This window comes from Lucilia sericata, unplaced genomic scaffold, assembly GCF_015586225.1.
Source record: "Lucilia sericata isolate MDLA Ls3-8-SP2 unplaced genomic scaffold, ASM1558622v1 Contig001484F_arrow, whole genome shotgun sequence".
NCBI lineage: Eukaryota > Metazoa > Arthropoda > Insecta > Diptera > Calliphoridae > Lucilia > Lucilia sericata.
Genome location: NW_023995412.1, coordinates 59839 through 86612, shown reverse-complemented (window position 1 = coordinate 86612; position 26774 = coordinate 59839). Strand labels below are relative to the sequence as shown.

The 26774-nt window shown below is 28.6% G+C and overlaps 1 protein-coding gene across 2 annotated transcripts in view; it reads right to left on the bottom strand.

Annotated features, from left to right (window-relative positions):
- Window positions 1–1237: 1237 nt before the first annotated feature.
- LOC119611577 (supervillin-like) overlaps window positions 1238–26774 on the bottom strand; it is a 56441-nt gene continuing 30904 nt past the window's right edge. Inside the window, exons 1-8 of one of the 2 annotated variants that reach the window (XM_037967223.1) lie at window positions 12770–13086; window positions 5900–6041; window positions 5282–5828; window positions 5062–5219; window positions 2896–4911; window positions 2715–2831; window positions 1660–1790; window positions 1238–1582 (exon numbers count right to left, since the gene is read on the bottom strand). In XM_037967223.1, coding sequence (XP_037823151.1) covers window positions 1343–1582; window positions 1660–1790; window positions 2715–2831; window positions 2896–4911; window positions 5062–5219; window positions 5282–5828; window positions 5900–6041; window positions 12770–12826 — 3408 coding nt within the window. In that variant the 5' untranslated portion in view covers window positions 12827–13086 and the 3' untranslated portion in view covers window positions 1238–1342. Of the gene's footprint in view, window positions 1583–1659; window positions 1791–2714; window positions 2832–2895; window positions 4912–5061; window positions 5220–5281; window positions 5829–5899; window positions 6042–12769; window positions 13087–26774 lie in introns of those variants that run through there. The other variant, XM_037967224.1, reaches the window with a different exon arrangement.

Here is a 26774-nt window from a genome sequence, read left to right as displayed (position 1 = left end):
GTTAGCGCACCATAAACTGCCCTCTGTTAAATTGTTTTTTATTCTGCCTTAAAGTATGCTTTACGTGTTTTTCTGTTACATCTGTACCTTAACATAACACCTGCCACGTTTTTTACGCTGACAAATTATAAAACCAATATCATTATGAAATTATTCCAAAAATAATATCTTAAAATTATTCTAATTGTTTAAATTTACCCAAAAAAAAAACAAATTTCTAAAAATTGTATAGATTTCCTGCGTTTTTTGTCATTTTTTAAAAACATTTGCAAAAAGAAGCCAACAATTCTGTTAATTAACAGTGTTTGCTCACCTTAAACTGCCTTACCCTGTAAAATGGTTTATCTCAAATCACGTACCCTGTAAACATTATTATCCACTATATTAACTTATTTTTAAGCCTTAAGGTATGCTTTAAACTCACATTATTTACTTTTAAATCAACACCTGAACCTTTTGAAACATTTTGTTACCACATTCATAATTAAAACTCAGTTTTTTTTTTATTAATTTTTTAATATTTATTTATTTTTAAATATTTTATAATATTTATTTGAAATATAATTCTCGGCTGCATAATATAACAAATTGCAAAAAAATAAAAACTTAAAATCGTTTACACACAATAACTTAAAATTATAAATGAGAAATGAAAAGTATTAACTAAAAATTTTGCTAAAAAATAGACACTCACATTAAAGTATAAAAGAGTAAATCAAAATTCAACAAAATGCAGATAAAATTTTGACAAAAAAGCAAACTAAAAATAATAATAAAATATTTACAAAAATACAATCAATAACAAATTAAAATTATAATAAAAAAATATATAAATGAATTAAATGAAATGTGTTAGTAATTATTATTATTATTAGTTAGTAAATTATGTTTAATAAATGTATGATAATAAGCTTAGCAAAAAGATTTTCAAAATTTAAATTTTAAATTTAGTTTTCTTTTTTTTTAATAATATGTATAAAGTGTTATCAATATGTTAAATGGTGGTATGTTTAATTTGAAAAAATTGATTTGTTGTTATATGAATTACTTTTTTCATAATGTATAATTTTTAAATTGCATTTTAGATTTTAAAAGATTATAAAGCGTGTTTAAAAAAAATATCTGTTTTTTATAAAGAAATATGTATGTGTTAAGGCCTTGTTTTTTTATATAAAAAATGATTGCAATATTTTTTGGTAAACAACTCATATCAATAGGATTTGAGTTGTTTTTTATATGTATAAGTAATATGTATATCATCAGTTGTTTTTATATAAGTTATTAGAAAAAATCTTTCAGCCTAATGTGCGTTTAAATTTCAAATTCCTTTAGTTGTATTCATTTAGAAAAGACCTTTCTCTTTTTTCAAATTGGTTTGTTTCCATAATGGCATTTGTTCGAAGTCTGTGCGTGTTATTCCTAAAGCTTTCACAAAGTCTTCATCATTTAGATACAATTCTAAACGTGTTGGATCGACACCTTCGGGTAAGGGTCTTTCTTTAAGCACATCCAAGGGATATTCTGTTTGGGTTAATTGCTGCAAGACATCGATAATGGGCAGAGGTTCATCAGTGCGACCATCCTGTTTAAGTAATAGAATAGAGTTGATTAGTTTGGTAAATATAAGGGAAAATATTAATATTTTTATTTAAAACTTACTTGTAAATTAATTTCTTTAACATCTTCTCTTACGGACCATTCGGGGAAGAGAGCCTTAAAGTTGGTGGATTCTAAGCCAGCCCATACAACGTAGCCTTTAATGCCATGGAATTGTTTTTCTTCATTGTCACCTTAAGGAAAAATTTTAAAAAACGTTTTTTTCAAATTAAAAAATTTAATAAATTTAAAAACATCTATCTATCTATCTATCTATCTATCTATCTATCTATCTATCTATCTATCTATCTATCTATCTATTCTATCTATCTATCTATCTATCTATCTATCTATATATCTATCTATCTATCTATCTATCTATCTATCTATCTATCTATCTATCTATCTATCTATCTATCTATCTATCTATCTATATATCTATCTATCTATCTATCTATCTATCTATCTATCTATCTATCTATCTATCTATCTATCTATCTATCTATCTATCTATCTATCTATCTATCTATCTATCTATCTATCTATCTATCTATCTATCTATCTATCTATCTATCTATCTATCTATCTATCTATCTATCTATCTATCTATCTATCTATCTATCTATCTATCTATCTATCTATCTATCTATCTATCTATCTATCTATCTATCTATCTATCTATCTATCTATCTATCTATCTATCTATCTATCTATCTATCTATCTATCTATCTATCTATCTATCTATCTATCTATCTATCTATCTATCTATCTATCTATCTATCTATCTATCTATTCTATCTATCTATCTATCTATCTATCTATCTATCTATCTATCTATCTATCTATCTATCTATCTATCTATCTATCTATCTATCTATCTATCTATCTATCTATCTATCTATCTATCTATCTATCTATCTATCTATCTTCTATCTATCTATCTATCTATCTATCTATCTATCTATCTATCTATCTATCTATCTATCTATCTATCTATCTATCTATCTATCTATCTATCTATCTATCTATCTATCTATCTATCTATCTATCTATCTATCTATCTATCTGTCTATCTATCTATCTTCTTAAATAATCAAATAATTATAAAACCACTTACCGAACTTAGCTCTCCAATACGAGACTGCAGTTTCTAAAGCAGCTCGACGTTCGGAAATCCAGCGATTAACTCCAGCTCGGTTTTCATTGGTGGGACTACCACGTTCTTCTGTATTAACTATAATATAAAAGCGATTTTATGATAAAATCAAATTACAATTACATCAGAAATCCACACTCACTTTTAATATCCTCCAAAGGCCACCAGCCCATCCATAGCCACAATAAATCACCATCGTCTATCATAAATATGGTAGGCTGACGAGCATTATACAATTGTGTTTGAGTAAATGGATATGGTGTTATAACATCTGCACATCGTAGAGGTGAATACAATTCGGCAGCTTTAAACACACCTTGAGTGCTAGAGAAGTGGAACATTCTGGGAGTGTAGGAGAATTCCTTAGATTCCTCTTCACAGAGACTGCCATAGAGTTTTAAAGGTTGAGAGAGATCGTTTGATAAAGCCTCTTTAAAGTCGTTGGACTCTTTTTGTTCTTCTACAATTTCAATAATGACTGTATCTGTGTTAAAGAGATCTTGGGGTTTTGAGTCTTTTAGTTTTTCTGCTGCCTTAATGGCTACTTCCCGGGTGTGTGGGGCAGCTTTACAGCCATGCCATAAATAGATAATACCCTTTTCACCATGTATTAATAACATGGATGCTCTGGAGCGCAATTGATTGCCATGGCAATCTACTTCTTTTATAAGGGTTTCTTCAGCAACATTGCCACATATTTGGTAAAGGCGCCATTGATTACGGCGCTTTAGACATTCTTCTTTGCGGCCCTGGTGCAAACACATAACACCGAAAAGACGTATAAATACCGTAGTTTCATCTCCTTGGGCCACACGCATTTGAGCTCCCTTTTCTTTATCCAATTCGACGGTTAAAAGAGCAGCAGCTCCCTTTTCATTGGCCGAAGCCTCACTACCTTGCCAGGTGAAGTAAACACAACGATCACGTCCCACTGTGCTGCGATTGGAAACACGACCACTTAACTCACGCACTGTGACATTAATTTGATAGATCCACTTGAGAATATAACTTTCAGCTGAATAGAAATGACCATATGAAGCTTTTTCGGCCTGGTCAAAGTTAAATTCATTTATTTTCCATTTATCACAAGATTTGGAAATAATCTCAAAATGACGCATGCTATCGGTGTCATAGTAAAAATTACCACGACCCAAATTCGATTGTTCCAATACTAAGTTGGGCTCTTCATAGGGAGATCCTTTAAAAATGGCGCTACCATCCAAAGGTTTTACCGAATTTACGCCATTTGTTAAATAGTCTTTCTCCAAATCTTCACGTTCTACTTCAGGCCAATCGGCAAATTTCTCCTTGAATAAGGAGGTCTCCATATTTTGAGTAATCTTACCCAGAATACACCATTCACCACGTTTATCACAACGTTTGGGAAATTTGTAGCTGTCTCGTGAACCCACAATACTAGAGAAATGCATGGGATTGACATAACATTTGGAATAGTCCACTTGTCCTTCATCATAATGTTCTTGAGCCAGTTTAATGGCGGCCCTCTTGGAATTCGAAGAGGCATTCTTACCATTCCATATATACATTTCAGAACCGAAATCAAAAACTAATACTTTTTTGGTGTCCAACATTTCTATTTTGGGTATACAACCCCAGTACTTTTCAAATGGCACTAATGAATCATCTTGGAATTCATAGATTTTATTGGTCTCTATAAGACTTGCTTCGAAGAGATCATCTTCATCGGCATGACCACTATCGGGTATTTGATATTCTTCTGGTTTACCCAATAACTCCCAGAATATCTTCCAGTGACGTTCATTCATGAACTTACCATCGGTTAGTATGACCTCAGAGGTGGCGGTGCATCCCAAGTCTTTGTTTTCTAAGATGTAGGCACAGATTTTTTTGCTGCGCGATATTTCTATTATATTGGCATAGGAACCAACATAACGATACAACTTATCGCCACTTATTAATATGAAACAATCTCCGCGATTGAGGGAGAGATATGAAGGTTCCACCAGTCTGGTTTGTACATGGGTACGTCCTTTAACATGCAACAACATTAGAGGTTTATAGGGCAACCACATTTGGTTAAGTGGCAGCGAGGAGGATTTTAAAGCTACTGCCTTAAAGTCTTCCACCGATGCTAAGCCGGCAATGGCTTCGGCAGCTAAATTCGGACGACAACCAACTGAAAAGTGGGAGATATTAAAAAGACAAACAATTATTATGATGTAGATTTTGATAGACGGTGGACAGACTAACGTACAAAATAAGTCCGATTTGAACTGGTCTCAAAAAGTGTCATCTCTGAGACAAAGTTTTGAAATTTTCTACTTACATGATTCCGCCTTAATTCTACGCATTTCTCTTTCGGCTATGCCCGATTTAACTTCAGTATATTCTGAAGTGATATCAGTGCGTGAGGCTAAATTTCTTAAAGGATTACGAGCAGCACGGCGACCTTTAGGCAATTGTATAGAGCGCTTAACGGCCAATCTAAAAAGAAAAGTAATGGTAATTATAAAAAGATTTCAAATGTTTTTCCAGCAAGATCTAACCTCTCTGTGGGTTTAATCTTATCAAAATCAGCTATATCAATACCCTCTTCATCGGGTGTTGACTTATCTTGTTGTATTTTCTTTGATACAAAGAATTTCTCGAATGTTTCCTCATCATCAAATTTGGGTATAACAACACGAGCACCTCGGGCACTCTGACTAGTTGTTGTTGCTGTATTAGATGACTGATTATTAATATTACGTTTATCTTTTTGCTCCTTTTCATTATCGCTATCCGAATTACTAGCAGCGGAATTCGATTCAGAAGCACTATTGGGATTTTCATTATTGACACTTAAACTACGTTGTACAAAGAGAGCACCATTGCTAGATTTTTGACCCAAACCAATACCATTAGTATTGGTTGAAACCATCATGGAGGCACTTTTAGCCAAACCCAATTGTGGTTGATTGGCACTGCGTATAATTTGTAGGGGACATTTTTTGGCGGCATCATTGGCAGATCTTTCAAATTGTAATTCTACGGGTGATTGGGCCTTCTTTTGAAGTCGACCAGCGACTGTAAACTTAGCAGCATCTGATTGTTCTGCGGGGCGGGGGAAGATATGTTTAAATTTAAGAGTTCTTTTAAGGGGAATTTAATTAATTTTAACTTACCAACACGATTTCTCCAACTTTCCGAAGAACTTTTCAATTTACCCAAACGATCAGAGACTTTGCCACCTTCCAAAGAAGTGGGTATTAAGGGGGATGGTGCTAGAGGTTTATCGGAGAGATTGTGGGATAATGAAAGAGATTCCTGGAAAAATAAAAAAATAATAATTAGTTTTGTTTAACATGGTTTTAGAAGTAAACAAATAAAACTGTTATACATAAGAAAACTGACTTTGTTAAACTGTTTTCAAAAGAAAACTGTCCTAATTAAATATATTTCGAAAGAAAACAGTTTTAAAAAGTTTTCAAAACAAAACTGTCTTTATGAAACAAATATCATAACAAAACTGTCTTCATTAAATAGATTTTAAAAGAAAACAGTTTTCACTAAACAGATTTTAGAAGAAAACTGACTTCGTTAAACTGTTTTCAAAAGAAAACTGTTATTATTATATAGATTTTAAAACGAAAACTGTCTTTATTAAAGAGATTTCAAAAACGATTTTCTTCAATAAACTGATTTCAATAGAAAAATGTTTTAGAAAGTTTTCAAAACAAAACTGTCTTCATAAAACAAACTTCATAACAAAACTGTCTTCATTAAACAGATTTTAAAAGAAAACTGTTTTCATTAAACAAATTTCAGAAGAAAACTGACTTCGTTAAACTGTTTCAAAAGAAAACTGTTATTATTATACACTTTTTAAAATAAAACTGTTTTAGAAAGTTTTCAAAACAAAACTGCCTTCATAAAACCAATTTCATAACAAAACTGTCTTCATTAAACATTTTTTAATAGAAAACTGTCTTTATGAACCGATTTCAAAGACAGTTTTCTTTAATAAACTGATTTTAATAGAAAACTGTTTTAGAAAGTTTTCAAAACAAAACTGTCTTCATAAAACAAATTTCATAACAAAACTGTCTTCGTTTAACAGATTTTAAAGACAGTTTTCTCCAATTAACTGATTTCAAAAGAAAACTGTTTTAGAAAGTTTTTAAAACAAAACTTCTTCATTAAACAAATAAGAAAAAAGTTTTCTTAAACAGATTTTAAAAGAAAACTGACTACGTTTTCAAAATAAAACTGTCATTATTAAACAGACTTTAAAAGACAGCTGTTTAAGAAAGTTTTCATAACAAAACTGTCTTCATTAAACAGTTTTTGAAATAAAACTGTCTTTATTAAACAGTTTTCAAATAAAACTTGAAATTAATATTTTTTTAGATTTCTTTCTTAAGCAGTTAAAAAACTATCTTAAATTTTCAAAATAAAACTGTCTTCTTTAGAAAGACTACAAAACGAAACTGAAAACTGTCTTCTTTAAACAGTTTTACCCAGGAAACTGTCATCTTTAACAGTTCTCTAAAGAAAACTGTCTACTTTAAATACTTTTCAAGAGACTAAATTCTTTGAAGAAAAAACTGTATTTTTATACAGTTTTGAATAGAAAATTATTTTCTTTAGACAGTTTTAAATCGAAAACTGTATTCTTTAAATAGTTTTAAATAGAAAGCTGTCTTTTTAAACAGTTTTCAAGAGACAACAGTTGTCAAATTATCTTTTTTAGAATGATTATAAAACTTTATAAAGAACTATAATTTTTAATTTTTCGATAGAAAATTTTTATCTTTAAACAGTTGAACCCATAAAACTGTCTTCTTTTACAGTTGTCTGCAGAAAACAGTTGGAAATAACTGCCTTACCTAAAGTTTTCAAAAGAAAACTTTCTTCCACAAAAACTTTACAAAAAACAGTTTGAACAGTTTTAAAGATAACGCAGTTTTCTTTGGACAGTTTCGAATAGAAAATTATTTCTTTTAAACTAATTTCTTTAAAGTTTTCTATAGAAAACAGTTTAACAAAAAAAAACTGAATTAAAGTTTTCAAAATAAAAGTTTCTTCCACAAAAACTTTTCAAAAAAAATGTTTAAACAGTTTTGAAGATAATGCAGTCTCCTTTATAAAGATTTGAATAGAAAATTATTTTCTTTAAACTGTTTTCTTTAAAGTTTACTATAGAAAACTGTTTAACAATAAAAACTGTCTTAATGTTTTCAAAAGAAAACTTTCTTCCACAAAAACTTTTCAAAGAAATGTTTAAACAGTTTTGAAGATAACGCAGTTTTCTTTTAACAGTTTCGAATAGATTATTATTTCCTTTAAACTGTTTTCTTTAAAGTTTTCTATAGAAAACTGTTTAGCAAAAAAACTGCCTTAGTTAAAGTTTTCAAAAGAAAACTTTATTCCACTAAAAATTGTTAAAAAACAGTTTTGAAGATAATGCAGCCTTCTTTATACTGTTTTGAATAGATAATTATTTTCTTTACAGTTTTTTAATGAAAACTGTTTAACAGAAAAACTGCCTTACTTTATACTTTTCTAAAGAAAACTATCATCCATAAAAATTTGTTAAAAAACAGTTCAAACAGTTTTGAAAATAACGCAGTCATTTTTATACAGTTTTGAATAGAAAATTATTTTCTTTAAACTGACTTCTTTACAGTTCTCTATAGAAAACTGTGTAACACAAAACTGCCTTATTTTATACTTTTCTAAAGAAAACTATCATCCATAAAAACAGTTTAAATAGTTTTGAAGATAACGCAGTGTTTTTATACAGTTTTCAATAGAAAGTTATTTCCTTTAAGGAGATTTGAATAGAAAATTTTTGAAAACTGTCTTCTTTAAACAGTTTTTAGAAGAAAACATTTCCTGCAAACAGTTTTTGGAAAAAAGTTGTTTCTTCAAATAGTTTTTGAAGAGAAATGAGTTTTCTTTAGTTTTGAAAGCAGTTTTAAAAAAGAAAACTTTATCTCTATACAGTTTCTCTAAACTGTATTATCTTGACATTATAAATTTTAATTGTAACCTTACAACAACAAAAACAATTCTGTCAAAAACACTGATTCATCAAATTTCGGAAAAATTGTGGTCATTATCAAAGCTATTTATAAATTAAAAAAACACTTAAACAAATTATCTTATTACTTATTAATAAAATTTATTATATAAACAAATTGCGTCTCTATTAATTTAACAATAAGTTGAAAAAAAAAATTGACAATTTAAACCAAAAATATAAAAACAATTAGACATCGTGTAGGATTAAAACTTTCAAAAAATATCGGATATTTTTGGCAAATGGCATTAATTTGATTAACCAAAACAACACCTGTATACAAATTAATTATAAAAATAATAAAAATTACTTTTCTAGCAAATCAAAGCCTTTTAAGGCTTTTCAATTTTTTTTTTTTGATTTTTTTATTTTGTTATGAATATGCATGCTGTTGCTTGTTTCTTTATGCAAACTTTGTTAGCTAACATTTATTTAAATTTTTTTTATTTAAATTTTTATAGATCAAGTTTTGAGAAAACATTGCAAAATCATCTTGTTTTTTTTTTTTTTTTTGTGTTAAGAGCATTTAAATCCTTATATGGTTTAAGCCACTAAATATGGAAATTCTGTTTTAGATTTATGACAATGGAATGAAATTGTTAACTACAGTTTTGTTGTAAAATGCATTGTGGTAATTATGGTAAAAAACGTTTTGTTAAGTTGTTTGTTTTTGCATAAAACTATAAATAATAATTATTAACAAAATATGTGGTATATACCGTGAGCTGTGTGATAAGTGTTTGGCATTGGCCTTATTTAGAAGTAAATGAGGCCAAGAAATCTGTTAAAACTGCTTTAAAATCACACCTTATATTCTAACTTAACTCAACAAACGAAGTCAAATAAAACCCAAGACCTCTAGACTTATATAATTAGCACACAGACAACCTATAATTATACCGGTTTCATTACAATTTCAAGTCTTTAAAATGTTTAAAGAATTTTGATTATTATGTATTTCGAACAGTAGACGTAAAATATCGGGGCTTTTTAATCTTTTAAGTTTGTAAAATATGATTAATTTCAGTCGACATTATAAAAAATACAAATTTTATTAATGTTTTTATACATATCGCTATTTCAGCAACGAACTAGAACGATAACAGAAAGTACCGCTATTTATTATCTCTAAAACACCGGAATTATTATTAGACGAAATAGAATTAATGCGATCATAGATTAAATAGTACTTGACCTTGACCAATAAAGTATTTTTTTTTAAATTGAAATTACAATTAAAAGCTCATGATTTCTTGAAGGAATGATGTCGAGAACTAAATTTAAAGTCAATATTGCAAAATTTAAAAAAAACGTCTTTGTCTTACTGAGCGCCCAACCGGAACTTTTTGCCCTTTACTTATAAGTAAATTGCAGCTACTCTGTCGCAGTCTGATCTTTTGTATTGTTCTGAGACTGTAAAAAAGGTCTAATTGGGTAGATAGAATGGTTCCTTAACTTCTTTCTGATACTATCAGCTGGCGTCAGTATAAAATACCGAAAACATCTGTCTAATATCGAGCTGTATCCTAATCGGTGTCTAAACTGAATTAATAGTCCAGTATACAAAAATCACTAAGATCGAAGAGTAGACTAGCTTGACAACAATACAATAATGCAACAACAATTCCAGACAACACCACTATTGTAATCTACAAATCGTACCAATTAATGACCCGACGGAAATAATACTTTTACGTTCTATTCCCATCTTTTTGGCAACTTATGGATTCCGAACTTATCAGTTTTTGAGGCCAAGAAAGAATCAAGCCTATTACGGATACCTTGTGGTAAAGGGAAGCGTATTACAGAGATAGCGTTATGCATTGATCGAACCAAATGTTAGTCGGAAGGGGAGAAGCGTGGACAAGGTCCAGGGTGTAAAAATCACCAAGATCGAAGAGAAGGCTAGCTTGACAGAAATCAATAATGCAACAACAACTATGGAGTTCTACTTTAATAAAGAGTTTAAGTAATTCCAGACAACATCGCTATAGGAGTTCGCAAATCGTACCAATTACTGACTCGACACCATGGAAACAATGCAACTTTTTTATTCAAAGTATTAGCCATTGTTAGCTATGACCTTTTGTCATCTCTCTAACAACTTATGGATTCCGGGACAAAAGTACTGATCATTTTTTGAGCCCAATAAAAAAAAGTCAATTCCGCATACCCTGTTGTAAAGTGAAGCGAATCACAGGGAGAGCGTTCTGCTTTGATCGAAACAAAAGTTAGTTGAAAAAAAGTTAGGGGCGAAGTCTGAAATATAAAGGGCTTAAGCCTAAACTTCCCAACTACTTCTAAAAAACATTTAATAGCCATTTAAACACGTGATCCAGCGTTTTAATGATTTAATATTATTCTTTCAGGTCTTCCCTTATATTCATTGAGTTTTACGGCCAATAATCTATTCAAACGATTTTGCCTGTTCGATACAGGTTCCCCGTGATGGTCAGGGCAGATTTCACCAGATCATAATATATAGGACTCTTTTCCTGGCACCAAATACAAAGCATTACCCTAGCACTATGAATATTTATCTTTGGTGGCGATGCGGCTACTTGAACGAGCTTAACATACGATCTCTTACATCTCGGGTTATCGTAATGTATCTATTTTGCATCGTAAGTAATGATGATTCAGTGCATTTTCCCCCTGGGGCATGTTTCTTTGATGAAAGACCGTCATCTTGATGTATTGCAATACCGGGGAAAAGTGGTGCTACCAGTACCTCTAGTCTGCCGGGACTATAATCTGGTGATGTTATTTCACTCCTCGGCTAGTTCTTGGTATGATTTGACATGGGGTCTAACCAGAGAACCACATAATTTGTTACTACGGGTGGCCAGTTGCCCGCAAGACTTGTCCTGGCTGGTCAGTTGGTTGAGGTTCCTTCGTGATCCACGTAGTGGCTGTGGTTTAAACCCAAATTCGTGGGAAGAGTAAGAGAAGACTGATGCACGGTGAAATCTATATTTCGTGATAAGTTCGGTGCTGTTGCCGAATGACAACAGATACTCCAGAGGAGTTGGAAATGAGTTTGTGTTAACTGTATATGATACAGGATCAATGTTGCCGGATGTTGTTCTCTTATGAGTGTGTCTGATAAAGATGAGAAGAGTGCTGGGTTGAATGGTGATGGATGAAAAGTATCTTATACAAGTGATACCATTGAATTTTCCTTCCTTGTCCAGAATTACCACAGTGTGTCATTGTGAGTAAGAACAAAGTCTCGGCTTATTTGATGGATTCGTACTTCGGTCTACCGGTTTCGTCTCAAGGTGCTGTTGCCGACTCAACAGAGGCCATCCAATCTGCGTGGTTGTAAACGGTGAAGTGATGTTTTTGCATCTCGGAAGTTAAGCAACGGGGCAGCAATGGTCAGAGATTCTATAGCTCAAGTACTTTAGCAAAGTGCACGTATACTGGACCGGAACTTCCATATACGTAAAATGCCACCTGCGTATAAGAAGCACAATGGGGCGTTGGTGAGTCGTCACAAAAGCGCACCTTGAAATAGGCCAACATGGCAGGTGTTCACGTAAATCGCTTTTCTAAAGGATTGAGCTGCGCTGAATCCGAGTCTAACCTCAGATTTTCAACACACCTGGGATTTGAGATATCGTTTACTGAAATTTGTAAAAATGCCATTTGCGATTCGGATTCAGCGCGGCTCAGACCTTTAGAAAAGTATACTTCGATCTCTGAGTTAAAAATTTGTCGGCCTGTGTTATTGAACTGTCAGAATTATGTATGTTATTTTTGAAATCAAACCTAATCTTATTTATTAGTAAAACAATATTGATAAGTTCATTAAAAGAAAACATCATATCAAAATTGTTTATTCGTTAATGCATTTTATTTAATAACTTTAACGATCTCCTAAATGAAATACCACTTGCTTTTATATTTTTTTAATTTCCCACTTTGTTGTTTATTTCTTTATATTTATTTGTCTAATATCTATTACCTTATTCGTTTCATTTTTAATTTTTCGTGTATTTGCAGTTTTAATTTCATTATCCATTAAGTTGTTTCAATTCAATACAATTTGAAATTTTGTTTTGTTTTGTTTAGCTTTGGCACTCCCGTAAAGTCATGTATTTTACTTAACAAAAATGCATTAAACAAATTGCTAAAATGTTAGTAACAATTTGTTCTGTTATTTTTTTTTTGTAATTTAACTAGAAATTGTAATTAGTTAATGTAGTTTTTATTTTAACAAATTTTTAAACGATTTTCTTTTTTTTATACATATAAAGTTAGTAAGTTTATTTTTGTTTTCCCTTCGCTCTCAAATAATTTCAAAACACTAAACAATTTAAAATAACTGTCAGTGTTAAGAACCTAACAATTTGCCAGTTAGCCACCTTTCAATATGTATTTTGGGTTTTTTTTTGTGATTATTTTACTTGCAATGTTAAAAAATAAATATATTTAAGAGAAAATGGTTTTTATTATATTTATTAAATTAAGAGTTTAATTTCATGCCACTTTAACATTTTTGTTAAAAATTTTTTATCGTTAGATAATGTTGCCTAGAGTTTGTGTGATAAGATAAGAATTGATTGTTTGGGGCAGGGGTATTAAAACAACATACTCGTGCTGCCTGTTTGCTAACTGGCTTGTTTATTTTCGTAGGCATGAGTAGTGCTTTTAATTAGTTTATATATATTTTTTATTTAATTAATTTTTCTTTTGTAACTTCTAGTACAATTTATGTTTGGTTGTAAGATTTAGTTGGCCAACTAAAGCCAATTTTCAGGGAGTGGTAAAATCTTATCACTTTTTTTAATCATTACAACATTTTTTCCTTTAGATTTCAAAACTTAAATATTTGTTTTAATCTTTGCAATCAATCCTTTCCCTTTAAGGTGGCTCCTGTTTATACTTTAAGGAGTGGTGTCAAATTAAATGTTATTCTAGCAATTAAGAAAAGAGTTTAAGGATCAAATAATGAGAAATTAGTTTTTACGCAGTCGCGTAAAAGTAATATTTACTATAGTAATCTATACTAACTCGTTCTTAGTTGCGCTATGGAGCACAGAATCTACTTCAGATCTATTTGAGTTCTAGTTCAGTTCTAGTTGAGTTCTAGTTAGTTCTAGTTCAGTTCTAGTTCAGTAGTTCAGTTCCGTCAGTTCTAGTTCAGTTCTAGTTCAGTTCTAGTTCAGTTCTAGTTCAGTTCTCGTTTAGTTCTAGTTCAGTTCTAGTTTCAGTTCTAGTTCAGTTCTAGTTCAGTTCTAGTTCATTTCTAGTTCAGTTCTAGTTCAGTTCTAGTTCAGTTCTAGTTCAGTTCTAGTTCAGTTCTAGTTCAGTTCTAGTTCAGTTCTAGTTCAGTTCTAGTTCAGTTCTAGTTCAGTTCTAGTTCAGTCTAGTTCAGTTCTAGTTCAGTTCTAGTTCAGTTCTAGTTCAGTTCTAGTTCAGTTCTAGTTCAGTTCTAGTTCAGTTCTAGTTCAGTTCTAGTTCAGTTCTAGTTCAGTTCTAGTTTAGTTCTAGTTCAGTTCTAGTTCAGTTCTAGTTCAGTTCTAGTTCAGTTCTAGTTCATTTCTAGTTCAGTTCTAATTCAGTTCTAGTTCAGTTCTAGTTCAGTTCTAGTTCAGTTCTAGTTCAGTTCTAGTTCAGTTCTAGTTCAGTTCTAGTTCAGTTCTAGTTAGTTCTAGTTCAGTTCTAGTTTCAGTTCTAGTTCAGTTCTAGTTCAGTTCTAGTTCAGTTCTAGTTCAGTTCTAGTTCCGTTCTAGTTCAGTCTAGTTCAGTTCTAGTTCAGTTTCTAGTTAAGTTCTAGTTCAGCTCTAGTTCAGTTCTAGTTCAGTTCTAGTTCAGTTCTAGTTTAGTTCTAGTTCAGTTCTAGTTCAGTTCTAGTTCAGTTCTAATTCAGTTCTAGTTCAACTATAGTTCAGTTCTAGTTCAAACTATAGTTCAGTTCTAGTTCAGTTCTAGTTCAGTTCTAGTTTAGTTCTAGTTCAGTTCTATTTCAGTTCTAGTTCAGTTCTAGTTCAGTTCTAGTTCAGTTCTAGTTCAGTTTCTAAGTTCAGTTCTAGTTCAGTTCTAGTTCAGTTCTAGTTCAGTTCTAGTTCAGTTCTAGTTCAGTTCTAGTTCAGTTCTAGTTCAGTTCTAGTTCAGTTCTAGTTCAGTTCTAGTTCAGTTCTAGTTCAGTTCTAGTTCAGTTCTAGTTCAGTTCTAGTTCAGTTCTAGTTCAGTTCTAGTTCAGTTCTAGTTCAGTTCTAGTTCTAGTTCAGTTCTAGTTCAGTTCTAGTTCAGTTCTAGTTTACATCTTTGGCTTTTTAATGCAATCCACATCTATTTGTGTTCTTATAAAACAAGTCTTTTTTAAAATATAACAGTAATGATCACTAATGTGACATTAAAAGAGGAATTACATGATGTATCCAATCGAACCTCCAACCCAATACCCCATTTTTTTAATACATTCACTTCTTTAAACGAAAACATAAATTTTATTTGGGTCTCTTTACATTGCGTAAAACATCAGCGCAAAGTGTAGTTAAATTTTAATTAGGATGTCGAAAATTTTTTTTGTTGATGGGTTTTAGCACATTGACCCAATTCAGCACTATGGCACAGCCAAAATGTGTGCAAAAAAAAAAAAAACGGTTATATTACTTAAATGCAGTTCCATGGTTATAGCAAATTCGTGATAAAAAAAAGAAACAAATCCCTTTATTTATTTAAAAATTTAATACAAAAACTTTCTCTTAAATATAAACTCTTTGTTTCTTTGTCACAACATTTAAACTCTCTTAAGTAACTAAAAGCAAATCAAGGAAAGAGTGTGAAAATGATTAAAAGTCATCAACACAAAATTATATACCAAAAAAAAAAATAACGCAAAAAATTCCAATGACTCATAAAAATTACTGATAAAAATAAACAGACAAACGAAACCTTTACAGCAAAAAAAATATTATTAAAATAAAAATAAAATAAGAGAAACTGAAAAATTTGACATAAGTTTTTAAGTGTTTATCAATGACAAAAAGACAGACGGACTACCTTTTCATTGTTGTTAGTTTTTTTTTTTGTTAAATAAGTGAGAAAAAATGTAAACAATAAAATCAAAACAATTTGAATTTTGACATTTGTTATTTGTTTGCATTAGTTTTCTATGCCATGTGTGTATACTTTTGTGTATTAGTGTTTATTGTCATAGTATGTGTGAACGAAAATGAATTAGAATTTTAGCAAATATTAGTTTAATTCTTTTGCTGTCATTTATGGAAATACATATTTGTATATTTTATTTAAAATTTGTTAATCAATATTGAAAATAGAAAACAAAAATTGTAGTTTTATTTTCGGGGAATTATAATACAAGTATTTGTGTAACTAAAAATGGTAGTCCATATGTCCATAATAAAAACCCACACTCGAAATTTTTTTTGAAATAAAAATGATGACACCTTTATTTGCCTTAATTTAGCATAAATTTTTTTAAAACGTAATTTTAAGAATGAATATTTACAAGTAATTAATTAAACAGTGGCACTATATCATTATTAATTCCTAAAGATTTAAAGAAAATTAAATATTTTTGTAGGCGAATATTTATTAAAAAAAATTAGACTGCAAAAACCCTAATTCAGCTAAAGAATTTTGTAAAAAAAATAAAAATTATATTATTCTGCTTAAAAAAAGTAAAGATTTAATACAAATTATTTAATTCAGCTTAATAAAATCTTTGTAATTTCCTAAAAGATTAATACAGCAAAGACATTTGTTTAAAAATTAAAAAAATTTTCTTATTCAGCTAGGGAATAATAAAATAATTTTTAAAGTTTACATTCAGCTGAGTTAGTATTAATTCAGCAAACTTATTTTTTATTATTCAGCTAAGTAAATATCTTAAAAAATATAAAATAATTTGTTTTATAAGTTAAAAATGCAATTCAATTAAATTTTATTTCTAATTCAGCTCAATGAATAGGATAGTTCTGGCAAAACCCTAATTCAGCAAAGAAATTTTGTTGCAATATTAAAAACAGTCTTTAAGTTTAAAACATTGAGCTTTAGTTAAATCATTTCAGCAAGCTTTATTCACTATTCAGCTAAGTAAATCTCTTCGAAAGAGTAAAATAATTTAAATTTTTTAGTTAAAAATCCAATTCAGCAAAAGTTTATTTCCAAAAAAAGCTTATTCAGCTAAGAAATTTTGTTAAATTAAAAAAAAGAAAATCTTGTTCAGCTAAGAAGTCTTAAAATTTATTATATTCATCTTAGATAAAATTAGTTCAGCAAACTTTTTCACTATTCAGCTAAGTAAATCTCTTCTAAAGAGTAAAATAATTTTAATATATTAGTTAAAAATCCAATTCAGCTAAAGTTTATTTCCAAAAAAGCTTATTCAGCTAAGAAATTTTGTTAAAATTTAAGAAAAAGTCTTGTTCAGCTAAATAGTCTTAAAATTTATTATATTCATCTTAGATAAAATCAATTCAGCTAACCTTTTTCCCCAATTCAGCCAAGGAAATCTCACTTAAAGATTAAAATAATTTGATTATTTGTTTAAAAATCAATTCAATTAAGGTTTTTTTCACTTTAGCCTAATTCAACTAGGAATTTTTTAGAATCCATATATATATAAATTGACTTCTTCAGCTAGGGAAATATAAAATAATCTTTAAATTTATTATATTCCATTTAAAATCTCAATTCAGCAAACGTTTTCTACTATTCAGCTAGTTATATATCTTCAATATAGTAAACTAATCTAATTAAGATTATTAGTTATAATTTATTGCTGTTCTTCTAAGAATATTCTACAGAAATTTGTATTTGACCAATAAAAACATTATTCAGCTAAGGTATTTTGCTATTCAGCTAAGTCGAATTTTACAGAAATTATATAAAAAAATTTGTTATACTTGGAAATACTTCGATTCAGCTAGCTTTATGCACTATTCAGCTAAGTAAATCCCAGGAAATGTTTGAAATAATGTTATTTATTAGTTAAAAATTATATTCAGCAATACAATTATAATTGAGTTTAGTTACAAAAAATCAATTCAGCTAGCATTTATTGCAATTCAGCTAGTAATATTTTACAAAAAAAAAATTTAGAAATAAAGTTATTAAATTGTAAAACACTTAATTCAGCAAGTTTATTTTTCTATTCAGTTAAGTTTACCTAATAACTACTCAATTCAGCTAGCTTTTATTGCTATTCAGCTAAGTAATTTCTACAAATATTGAGAAATTAAGTTATTAGCTGTATAAAAACTTTATTAATTTGCTATTCAGCTAAGTAAATTTGGCAGAAATTGTAAAAGTATTATGTCTAGCTTAAAAATACTCAACTCAGTTAACTTTTTTAGCTATTCAGCTAAGAAAATTTCAGCATTTGTTTAAAATCATATCTTTTATTAGTTAAAAACTTAATTCAGCTAAGGTATTTGGCTATTCAGCTAGCTTTTTTTAGGATTCAGCTAATGAATTTTTTACAAGAAATATGAATTAATATTAATTATTAGTTAAAAACTCAATTCAGCTAAATTGTTTTGTTATTAAGCTAAGAAAAACTCAATTCAGCTAGAGTTTTTCACGTTTTATCTAAACTGAATTGTAAGCCTAAGTTATTGCTGTTTCTTTAGCTCATTCTAAAACTTTTTAGATCTTATTTATACGACTTTAAAGACTTTAATCGAAATTCTTTGCCGCAAAAAACCCTTTTTTTAAACAAAATTTATTTATTCAAATTTCTTAAATACACATAACGATAGCAATAACGATAATAAAGAAATAGTTAATAATAAAAAATAGCAACAATAACAATAAACATAAATTAAGCCTACAAGCAGGCATTCCCCATTATTGAGTACTTAAAGAGTCTTTAAAAAAGAAGGGACGTCGTTTATTTTTATCAAAACGTAGTGAGAAGAATGCACTAAAAGAATGTGTTGGACAGGCAGCAGCATCTTCGCTATAGAGTCATTTAAATTTACACAATTTAAATGAATTATGTGCCACCACAATGTGCTGGTTGTGTTGCAGCAACAAGTTTATAAAGTCAAAGTTCAATGGCTTTACAAAAGTAAAGTTTAAGTAAAGATGAAATGAAATAAATTAATGATTATATTCAAAACAGCATGATCATCATGCTGATGATGATGATGATGATGTTGATATTGTTGACGACTACTCTCTGTGGGTCAACAATTTACGTAAAATGTTTATTAAAATAATTAAAAAACAAAATATTAACAGAAATATATACTAAGTGAAATAAAAGAAACCCAACATGACATCACTAAAATAAAGATAATAAAACTAAAGCAAAAAATGAAATTTGTTAACAAAAAACAAAATAAAATTTTATAGTGTTAACAAAAAAACTTTATTAAAAATAATAATAAAAATAAAAAAATCATTAAGTCTTCAATTTAAGCAAATGTTCAACAAGTTCAATACACCTCGAAATGTGTTAAACCACAAATGCAAATGCGAAAATAAGCAAAATATAATGATTTTTCAATTAGAAATATTTACCGTCAACAAAATTATTTTATAACAAAATAAAAATTTTATGCGGTTTTTATTTGTCTATGTATGTTATTAATGTTTTTTTTTTTTTTTTTTCTATTTTAGTGTTAAATAAAAATAAATTTTTATTATTCTATGAAAGACATTTCAATTAAAAAATTAATTGTTAAAGAGTGCATAAAGTGGGCGAGAGTATAATAAATTTTTTGGGAATTGCAATTAAAAATCTCAATATTAAGGTACATAAATATGATGATTCAAAAATTTTGTTTATAAGGTCTACGTGACTTGATAATGACTAATGTGTTTATATGCTAAAGTTATTTGTTCAATAAATAATCGTTTAAGTTAAATATTGGGTGCTTAGCAGCCCTAATCAAAATTTTAAATACAAAATTTATTACATGTTTCTTAATGATTTTGTGGTTTTATGTACATTTTTAAAGAAAATTCCCAAAGTAATGCTCGAATAGAAAACTATGTTCCATCATTTGTATATGTCTCTACATGTTAATTTTTTTATTTCTAGGTTTAATATTAAAGAAAATTCAAAAAGTACCATTGGTATAAAGAAAAAGTACCAAAAATCTCTCTCTTTACAAAAGTACAAACAATTTCCTTTTTGTAGATTCTCAATTACTCAGGTCTCCTGAGTGATTGTGTTAATTTTTTTTTTATTTCTAGGTTTAATATTATAGAAAATTCAAAAAGTACCATTGGAATAAAGAAAACGTACCAAAAATCTCCCTCTTTAAAAAAGAACCAAAAATTTCCTTCTTGTAGATTCTCAATTACTCAGGTCTCTACTTGTTATTTTTTTTATTTCTAGGTTTAATATTATAGAAAATTCAAAAAGTACCATTGGTATAAAGAAAAAGTACCAAAAATCTCCCTCTTTAAAAAAGTACCAAAATTTCCTTTTTTTAGAATTACTCAGGTCACTACATGTTAATTTTTTATTTCTTGGTTTAATATTATAGAAAATTCAAAAAGTACCATAGGAATAAAGAAAAAGTACCAAAAATCTCCCTCTTTAAAAAAGTACCAAAAATTTCCTTTTTGTAGATTCCCAATACTCAGGTCTCTACATGTTAAAATTTTTATTTCTAGGTTCAATATTATAGAAAATTCAAAAAGTACCATTGGAATAAAGAAAAAGTACCAAAAATTTCCTTTTTGTAGATTCTCAATTACTCAGGTATCTACATGTTAATTTTTTTATTTTTAGGTTTATATAGAAAATTCAAAAAGTACCATTGGAATAAAGAAAAAGTACTAAAAATCTCCCTCTTTAAAAAAGTACCAAAAATTTCCTTTTTGTAGATTCTCAATCACTCAGGTTAATTTTTTTTATTTCTAGGTTTAATATTATAGAAAATTCAAAAAGTACCACTGAAATAAAGAAAAAGTACCTAAAATCTCCTTCTTTAAAAAATACCAAAAATTTCCTTCTTGTAGATTATCAATCACTCAGGTCCTACATGTTAAGTTTTTTATTTCTAGGTTTAATATTATAGAAAATTCAAAAAGTACCATTCGAATTGTGAAAAAGTACCAAAAATCCCCCCTTTAAAATATCTTTTAATAAAGTCAGTGTTTCATGTGTTTGTTTCCATTTGATTAATGGAAACACATTCTGAACGCTACTTATTAAAATTTATATTTCCAGTTTCAATATTATAGAAAATTCAGTTTGTACTAGGGACAAAAAAGTACCAAAAAAAGTTCTTTCTTAAAGAATCTCACTCTAGGTTCAATATTAACGACAATTAATGAAATCATGTTTCTAGTTTCAATATTATAGAAAATTCAAATGGTACCAGGTACGAAAAAGTACCAAAAAATGTTCTCTCTTATAGAAGTCCAAAACTCAAATGGTACCAAGGGCAAAAAAGTACCAAAATGCACTCTCTTATAAATTCTCATTCAATAAGGATGAGAAATTGTTTAATTTCATTTATTTTGGTTTCATATTATAGAAATTTCAAAAAGTACCATTTAAACAACGAAAAAAGTACCAAAGAATCAGTCTTGTAGATTATCATGCAATCATGTTAAATTGTATGTTTCTAGTTTTAATATTAAGGAAATCGCGTTAAAATTGATATTTCCAGTTTCAATATTAGAGAAAATTCAAATAGTACCAAAGAGGAAAAAGTACCAAATTGCACTCTCTTATAGAATCTCATTCGATAAGAACAAGAAATTGTTTAATTTAATTAATTTTGGTTTCATATTATAGAAAATTCAAAAAGTACCTTAGGATAATTTCTTATAGATTCTCAAATTTTGACGGCCGATGTGTTTTTGGTTATGTAGATCCTCTAAGGGGGGATTTTTTGGAAATTTAAAATGCACCTGTATCTACTCTTAAAATGAGCAGATGGTTGTCTGGTATTTTTTTTGAAATTCGTAATTTTAAGGGGTGAAAATGTGTAACAAATGTGATTTTGGTACTTTTTTTTGGACCTTAATAACTTTTTAACTAATAAATATAATAAAATTTTTGTAAATATTTTCGATATATCTTCTAAAATTATGAGACATCTTTTTCTTACTTTTTTTAAAATTCAGTACTTTTTGGGTGTAAAAAGGAGAAAAACTGTATTTTTGGTATTTTTTTTTACCACATTAAGAAAACTTTTTCGACTTATTGACGTTGACGCTGTAATATGTATTGAAACGAAATATTTGCTATTTTACTGGGGAAAAAAGTACCAAAAAGGGGAAGAACGGGAAAATTAATTTATTCAAACTAACTGATCTAATTTTTATAAAATAGTTTAATTTACTCACACAAAATAAGCTATTGGTACATTATTTGGGAATTCGGGTACTAAGGTCTATATAGAACCAAATTCTGGTTAATTGTTTGGTACTTTTTGAAAGCACAATTTTTCTGGAACAAATAAATGCAGAGTTGAATCGTTTGAGTTTTATCTGGGATATATAAATTTAAACAAGGAATATTTTTTTTGTAAACTTAATTCTCGAAAAAGTCTATTCCTAGACTAGATGGGAGAAAATGGTACTCTTTTTATTAGTACTTTTCACAAAGGTAAAATTTATTCCATTTTTGGTACTTTCTTCAAATGATACTCTTTGTATGTTCTATGGGATGAGTTCAAATCACATGATTATTAAACATATTCGAACCTATTTGAATATAACTTTTAGTACTTTATATCTCTCAAATTGTACTTTTTGAATTTTCTAAAATATTCTACCTAGAAACATAAACAATGTCATTAAAAAGCTATTAAAAGTTTAAAAGTTATAAAGGATCAAGAAAATTACCAAAATCACCTTTGTTACGTATAAATGTTCAGCCCCTAAACGTACGAATTTCGAATAAGTACCATACACACCTATTTGCTCTTTGTAGAAGTTATATAGGGGCTTCGAAAAAGTACCACACACACCTATTTGCTCTTTGTAGGAGTTATATAGGGGCTAGGTGAAATCATGGACCAATATCAAAAAAAAGTAATGTCACGAAAACTAGATTTTAAATAATATTACGCTCAAATATCAGACTGATATGAAACGGTTTTGGGTTCTCGAACTAAGGAAAATGTCACTTCATTTTGGATCTTATGCAGTTCTACAAAACATTTTCAATACTTTTTTTACCTTTTTTGTACCTTTGAATGTAGGTACTTTTTCAAAAAATACAAAATTTTTATTGAAGTTAGTTTTCATTATAAAATCTTAGAATTGCTATAAAATGTAAGTTCATCCATCAAAAATTTTATAGTTTTTTTCTCATTCTGTATCAAATTCTTTTGTGCTCTGTTAATTTTCTCTTCAAAAACACAAAAGACAACTTATTAACACACCTTTTTAATTAAGTAAATAAAATTATATTTTTATCATTTCAAGGTGAAACAAAACACACAAAAAGGTATTTATTTAAGTGTTTTATAAATTACAAGATTTTTTATTTCGATATTTTGTCATCATATTTTTATGCTTACATTTAATATTTTATTTTCTTATATAAAAAAATAACAATATACAAATGTATATGTGAATTAATAAAAAAATATTTTTTGGAAAATATCATATTTTCTCTAATATATCAAAGAATTTTGTAGACATAAAATAACAATTTTCAATAGATTTTTTTTGAACAAAATATTTTCACGTTATTTTCAAATTTATCATTTTCAATTAATTTGTTAAAACATAATTTGACCCAATTATTTTTCTTTCTAATTCCTAACATTCCTCAAATTGTACCCGTATGACGCATCATCATCATAAGTTTTTTTTATTTGATATAAATCTTATAACACATAACTAATTTATATAAACAATATTGAATGAATATTTCTACTTGTTTTGATTTTGATAAATTTATTTACAATTTAATTAAGTTCATTTTTGAGACAACCATTGTATGCATTGAAATAAAATCTAAAGACATATGAGGAAAATATGTAGTTAAAATAATAATATTAATAATAATAAAAAAACAAGGAAGTAAATATCGTTGTACAAAGGAATTTACCGAGAAGTGAAGATATCAAAACATTAGAAATATAAATTAAGGTATGTCAATTTCATAGGCTAACAATTTTTAACCAATAGATCAAAGTATTGCTTTATCAAATGATAGAACTGCGTTTAATCCGAAATTTCCTTAGAATTTCTTTAACACATTGAACTAGAACTGAACTAGAACTGAACTAGAACTGAACTAGAACTGACTAGAACTGAACTAGAACTGAACTAGAACTAGAACTGAACTAGAACTGAACTGAAGAACTAGAAACTGAACTAGAACTGAACTAGAACTGAACTAGAACTGAACTAGAACTGAACTAGAAACTGAACTAGAAACTGAACTAGAACTGAACTAGAAAACTGAACTAGAAAACTGAACTAACTGAACTAGAACTGAACTGAACTGAACTAGAACTGAACTAGAACTGAACTGAAGAACTAGAATGAACTAGAACTGAACTAGCTGAACTAGAACTGAACTAGAACTGAACTAGAACTGAACTGAACTGAACTAGAACTGAACTAGAACTGAACTAGAACTGAACTAGAACTGAACTAGAACTGAACTAGAACTGAACTAGAAATGAACTAGAACTGAACTAGAACTGAACTAGAACTGAACTAGAAACTGAACTAGAACTGAACTAGAATGAAACTAGAACTGAACTAGAACTGAACTAGAACTGAACTAGAACTGAACTAGAACTGAACTAGAACTGAACTAGAATGAACTGAACTAGAACTGAAACTAGAACTGAACTAGAACTGAACTAGAACTGAACTAGAACTGAACTAGAACTGATAACTAGAAACTGAACTAGAACTGAACTAGAACTGAACTAGAACTGAACTAGAACTGAACTAGAACTGAACTAGAACTGAACTAGAACTGAACTAGAACTGAACTAGAACTGAACTAGAACTGAACTAGAACTGAACTAGAACTGAACTAGAACTGAACTAGAACTGAACTAGAACTGAACTAGAACTGAACTAGAACTGAACTAGAACTGAACTAGAACTGAACTAGAACTGAACTAGAACTGAACTAGAACTGAACTAGAACTGAACTAGAACTGAACTAGAACTGAACTAGAACTGAACAGAACTGAACTAGAACTGAACTAGAACTGAACTAGAACTGAACTAGAACTGAAACTAGAACTGAACTAGAACTGAAACTAGAACTGAACTAGACTGAACTAGAACTGAACTAGAACTGAACTAGAACTGAACTAGAACTGAACTAGAACTGAACTAGAACTGAACTAGAACTGAACTAGAAGAACTAGAACTGAACTGACTAGAACTGAACTAGAACTGAAGAAACTGACTAGAACTGAACTAGAACTGAACTAGAACTGAACTAGAACTGAAAAAACTTTAGCGTCATATTAATAATAAAGGTTCTTCTCATTTGGGCGTTCAACAGATACACCTTTACCTGAATAATTTTTGCGTATTACCTTAAGTTTTATCGCCTTAATTGGCATATTCTTTAAACAATTAATAAACAAATTTTTAATTCAGTCGATTAATTTATTTTTATTATTTGTTATTACTTTTTAATTTTATTATATTATATTTATTTATATACATATAATATTCGTTTAAATTTTAATTAATACTTAAAAAAGAATATTTATAATAATTTTTATATACAAACTTTAGTTAATAAATTTCTAAAGAGTTTGAATAATAGATTTCCATCAAACCCATAAATCGTATAAACACTGGCATAATTTCCTCTACTTACTACAAACAACTAGTAAATTTTTAAAAAAATTTAAAAAAATTAACCTTTACTCATTCATTCCCTTTTTATTAAAAAAACACTTAATCATCATACACAAAATAAGTTTAAAAAATTTTTAACAAAAAAAATATTTCTTATTTTATAGAGAATTAAGGTTTACACAAAAATTACGCATATTAAATAATAATAAAAAAAATAATTTAAATAATTTAAATTAGTTTTAATAAAATTGTGTGTTAAACAAAATAATTAAAATCATATTAAAGTACTAATAATAATTTATTTTTGTAAAGCTTGACTGGCATTTATAATTATTTTTTTTTTTTTTGAAAAATTTTCATATAAAGTTAAATGGTGTAAGTAATAAACTTATTTACAAAAGCAGAAGGCAAAATTAAGTGCTTAAAAAAATAGTGTTGTGGAAAAAAACCCGAGTGACTCATATATGTAGTTTCAATATTTGTTTTTTAAAACTGCCTGACATTTGTTTTCTTTCTTTCTTAATTATTTATGTTTTTTTTAAATGATCAACACAATAAATGTTTTTTTTTTAACTTAAAGACATGGCACTTTGAAACATTTTTTCTCATTTACTTGAAATATGTTACAGGATTTTTTTTGTATTTTTTTATTCAATTTTTACAATAGAGACCTTTCAAAGGACGTTTTCAAAGTGTTGGTTAAGTGCGTTGTTTAACGTTGGTTTTTATTTTCTAAGCAATTATCTAACTCAAAAATTATTGCCATTTATTTAATCTCAGCTTAAGCTATTTACTTTAAAATTTCTATGTAAGTTCAGTTCAACTAAAATGCGCGAGGGATTTTTCGTTACAACTGGAACTGAACTAGAAAACTCAACTAGAACGAACTAGAACTGAACTATAACTGAACTAGAACCTGAACTAGAACTGAACTAGAACTGAACTAGAACTGAACTAGAACTGAACTAGAACTGAACTAGAACTGAACTAGAACTGAACTAGAACTGAACTAGAACTGAACTAGAAAAACTGAACTAGAACTGAACTAGAACTGAACTAGAACTGAACTAGAACTGAACTAGAACTGAACTAGAACCTGAACTAGAACTGAACTAGAACTGAACTAGAACTGAACTAGAACTACTGAACTAGAACTGAACTAGAAATGAACTAGAACTGAACTAGAACTGAACTAGAACTGAACTAGAACTGAACTAGAACTGAACTAGAAG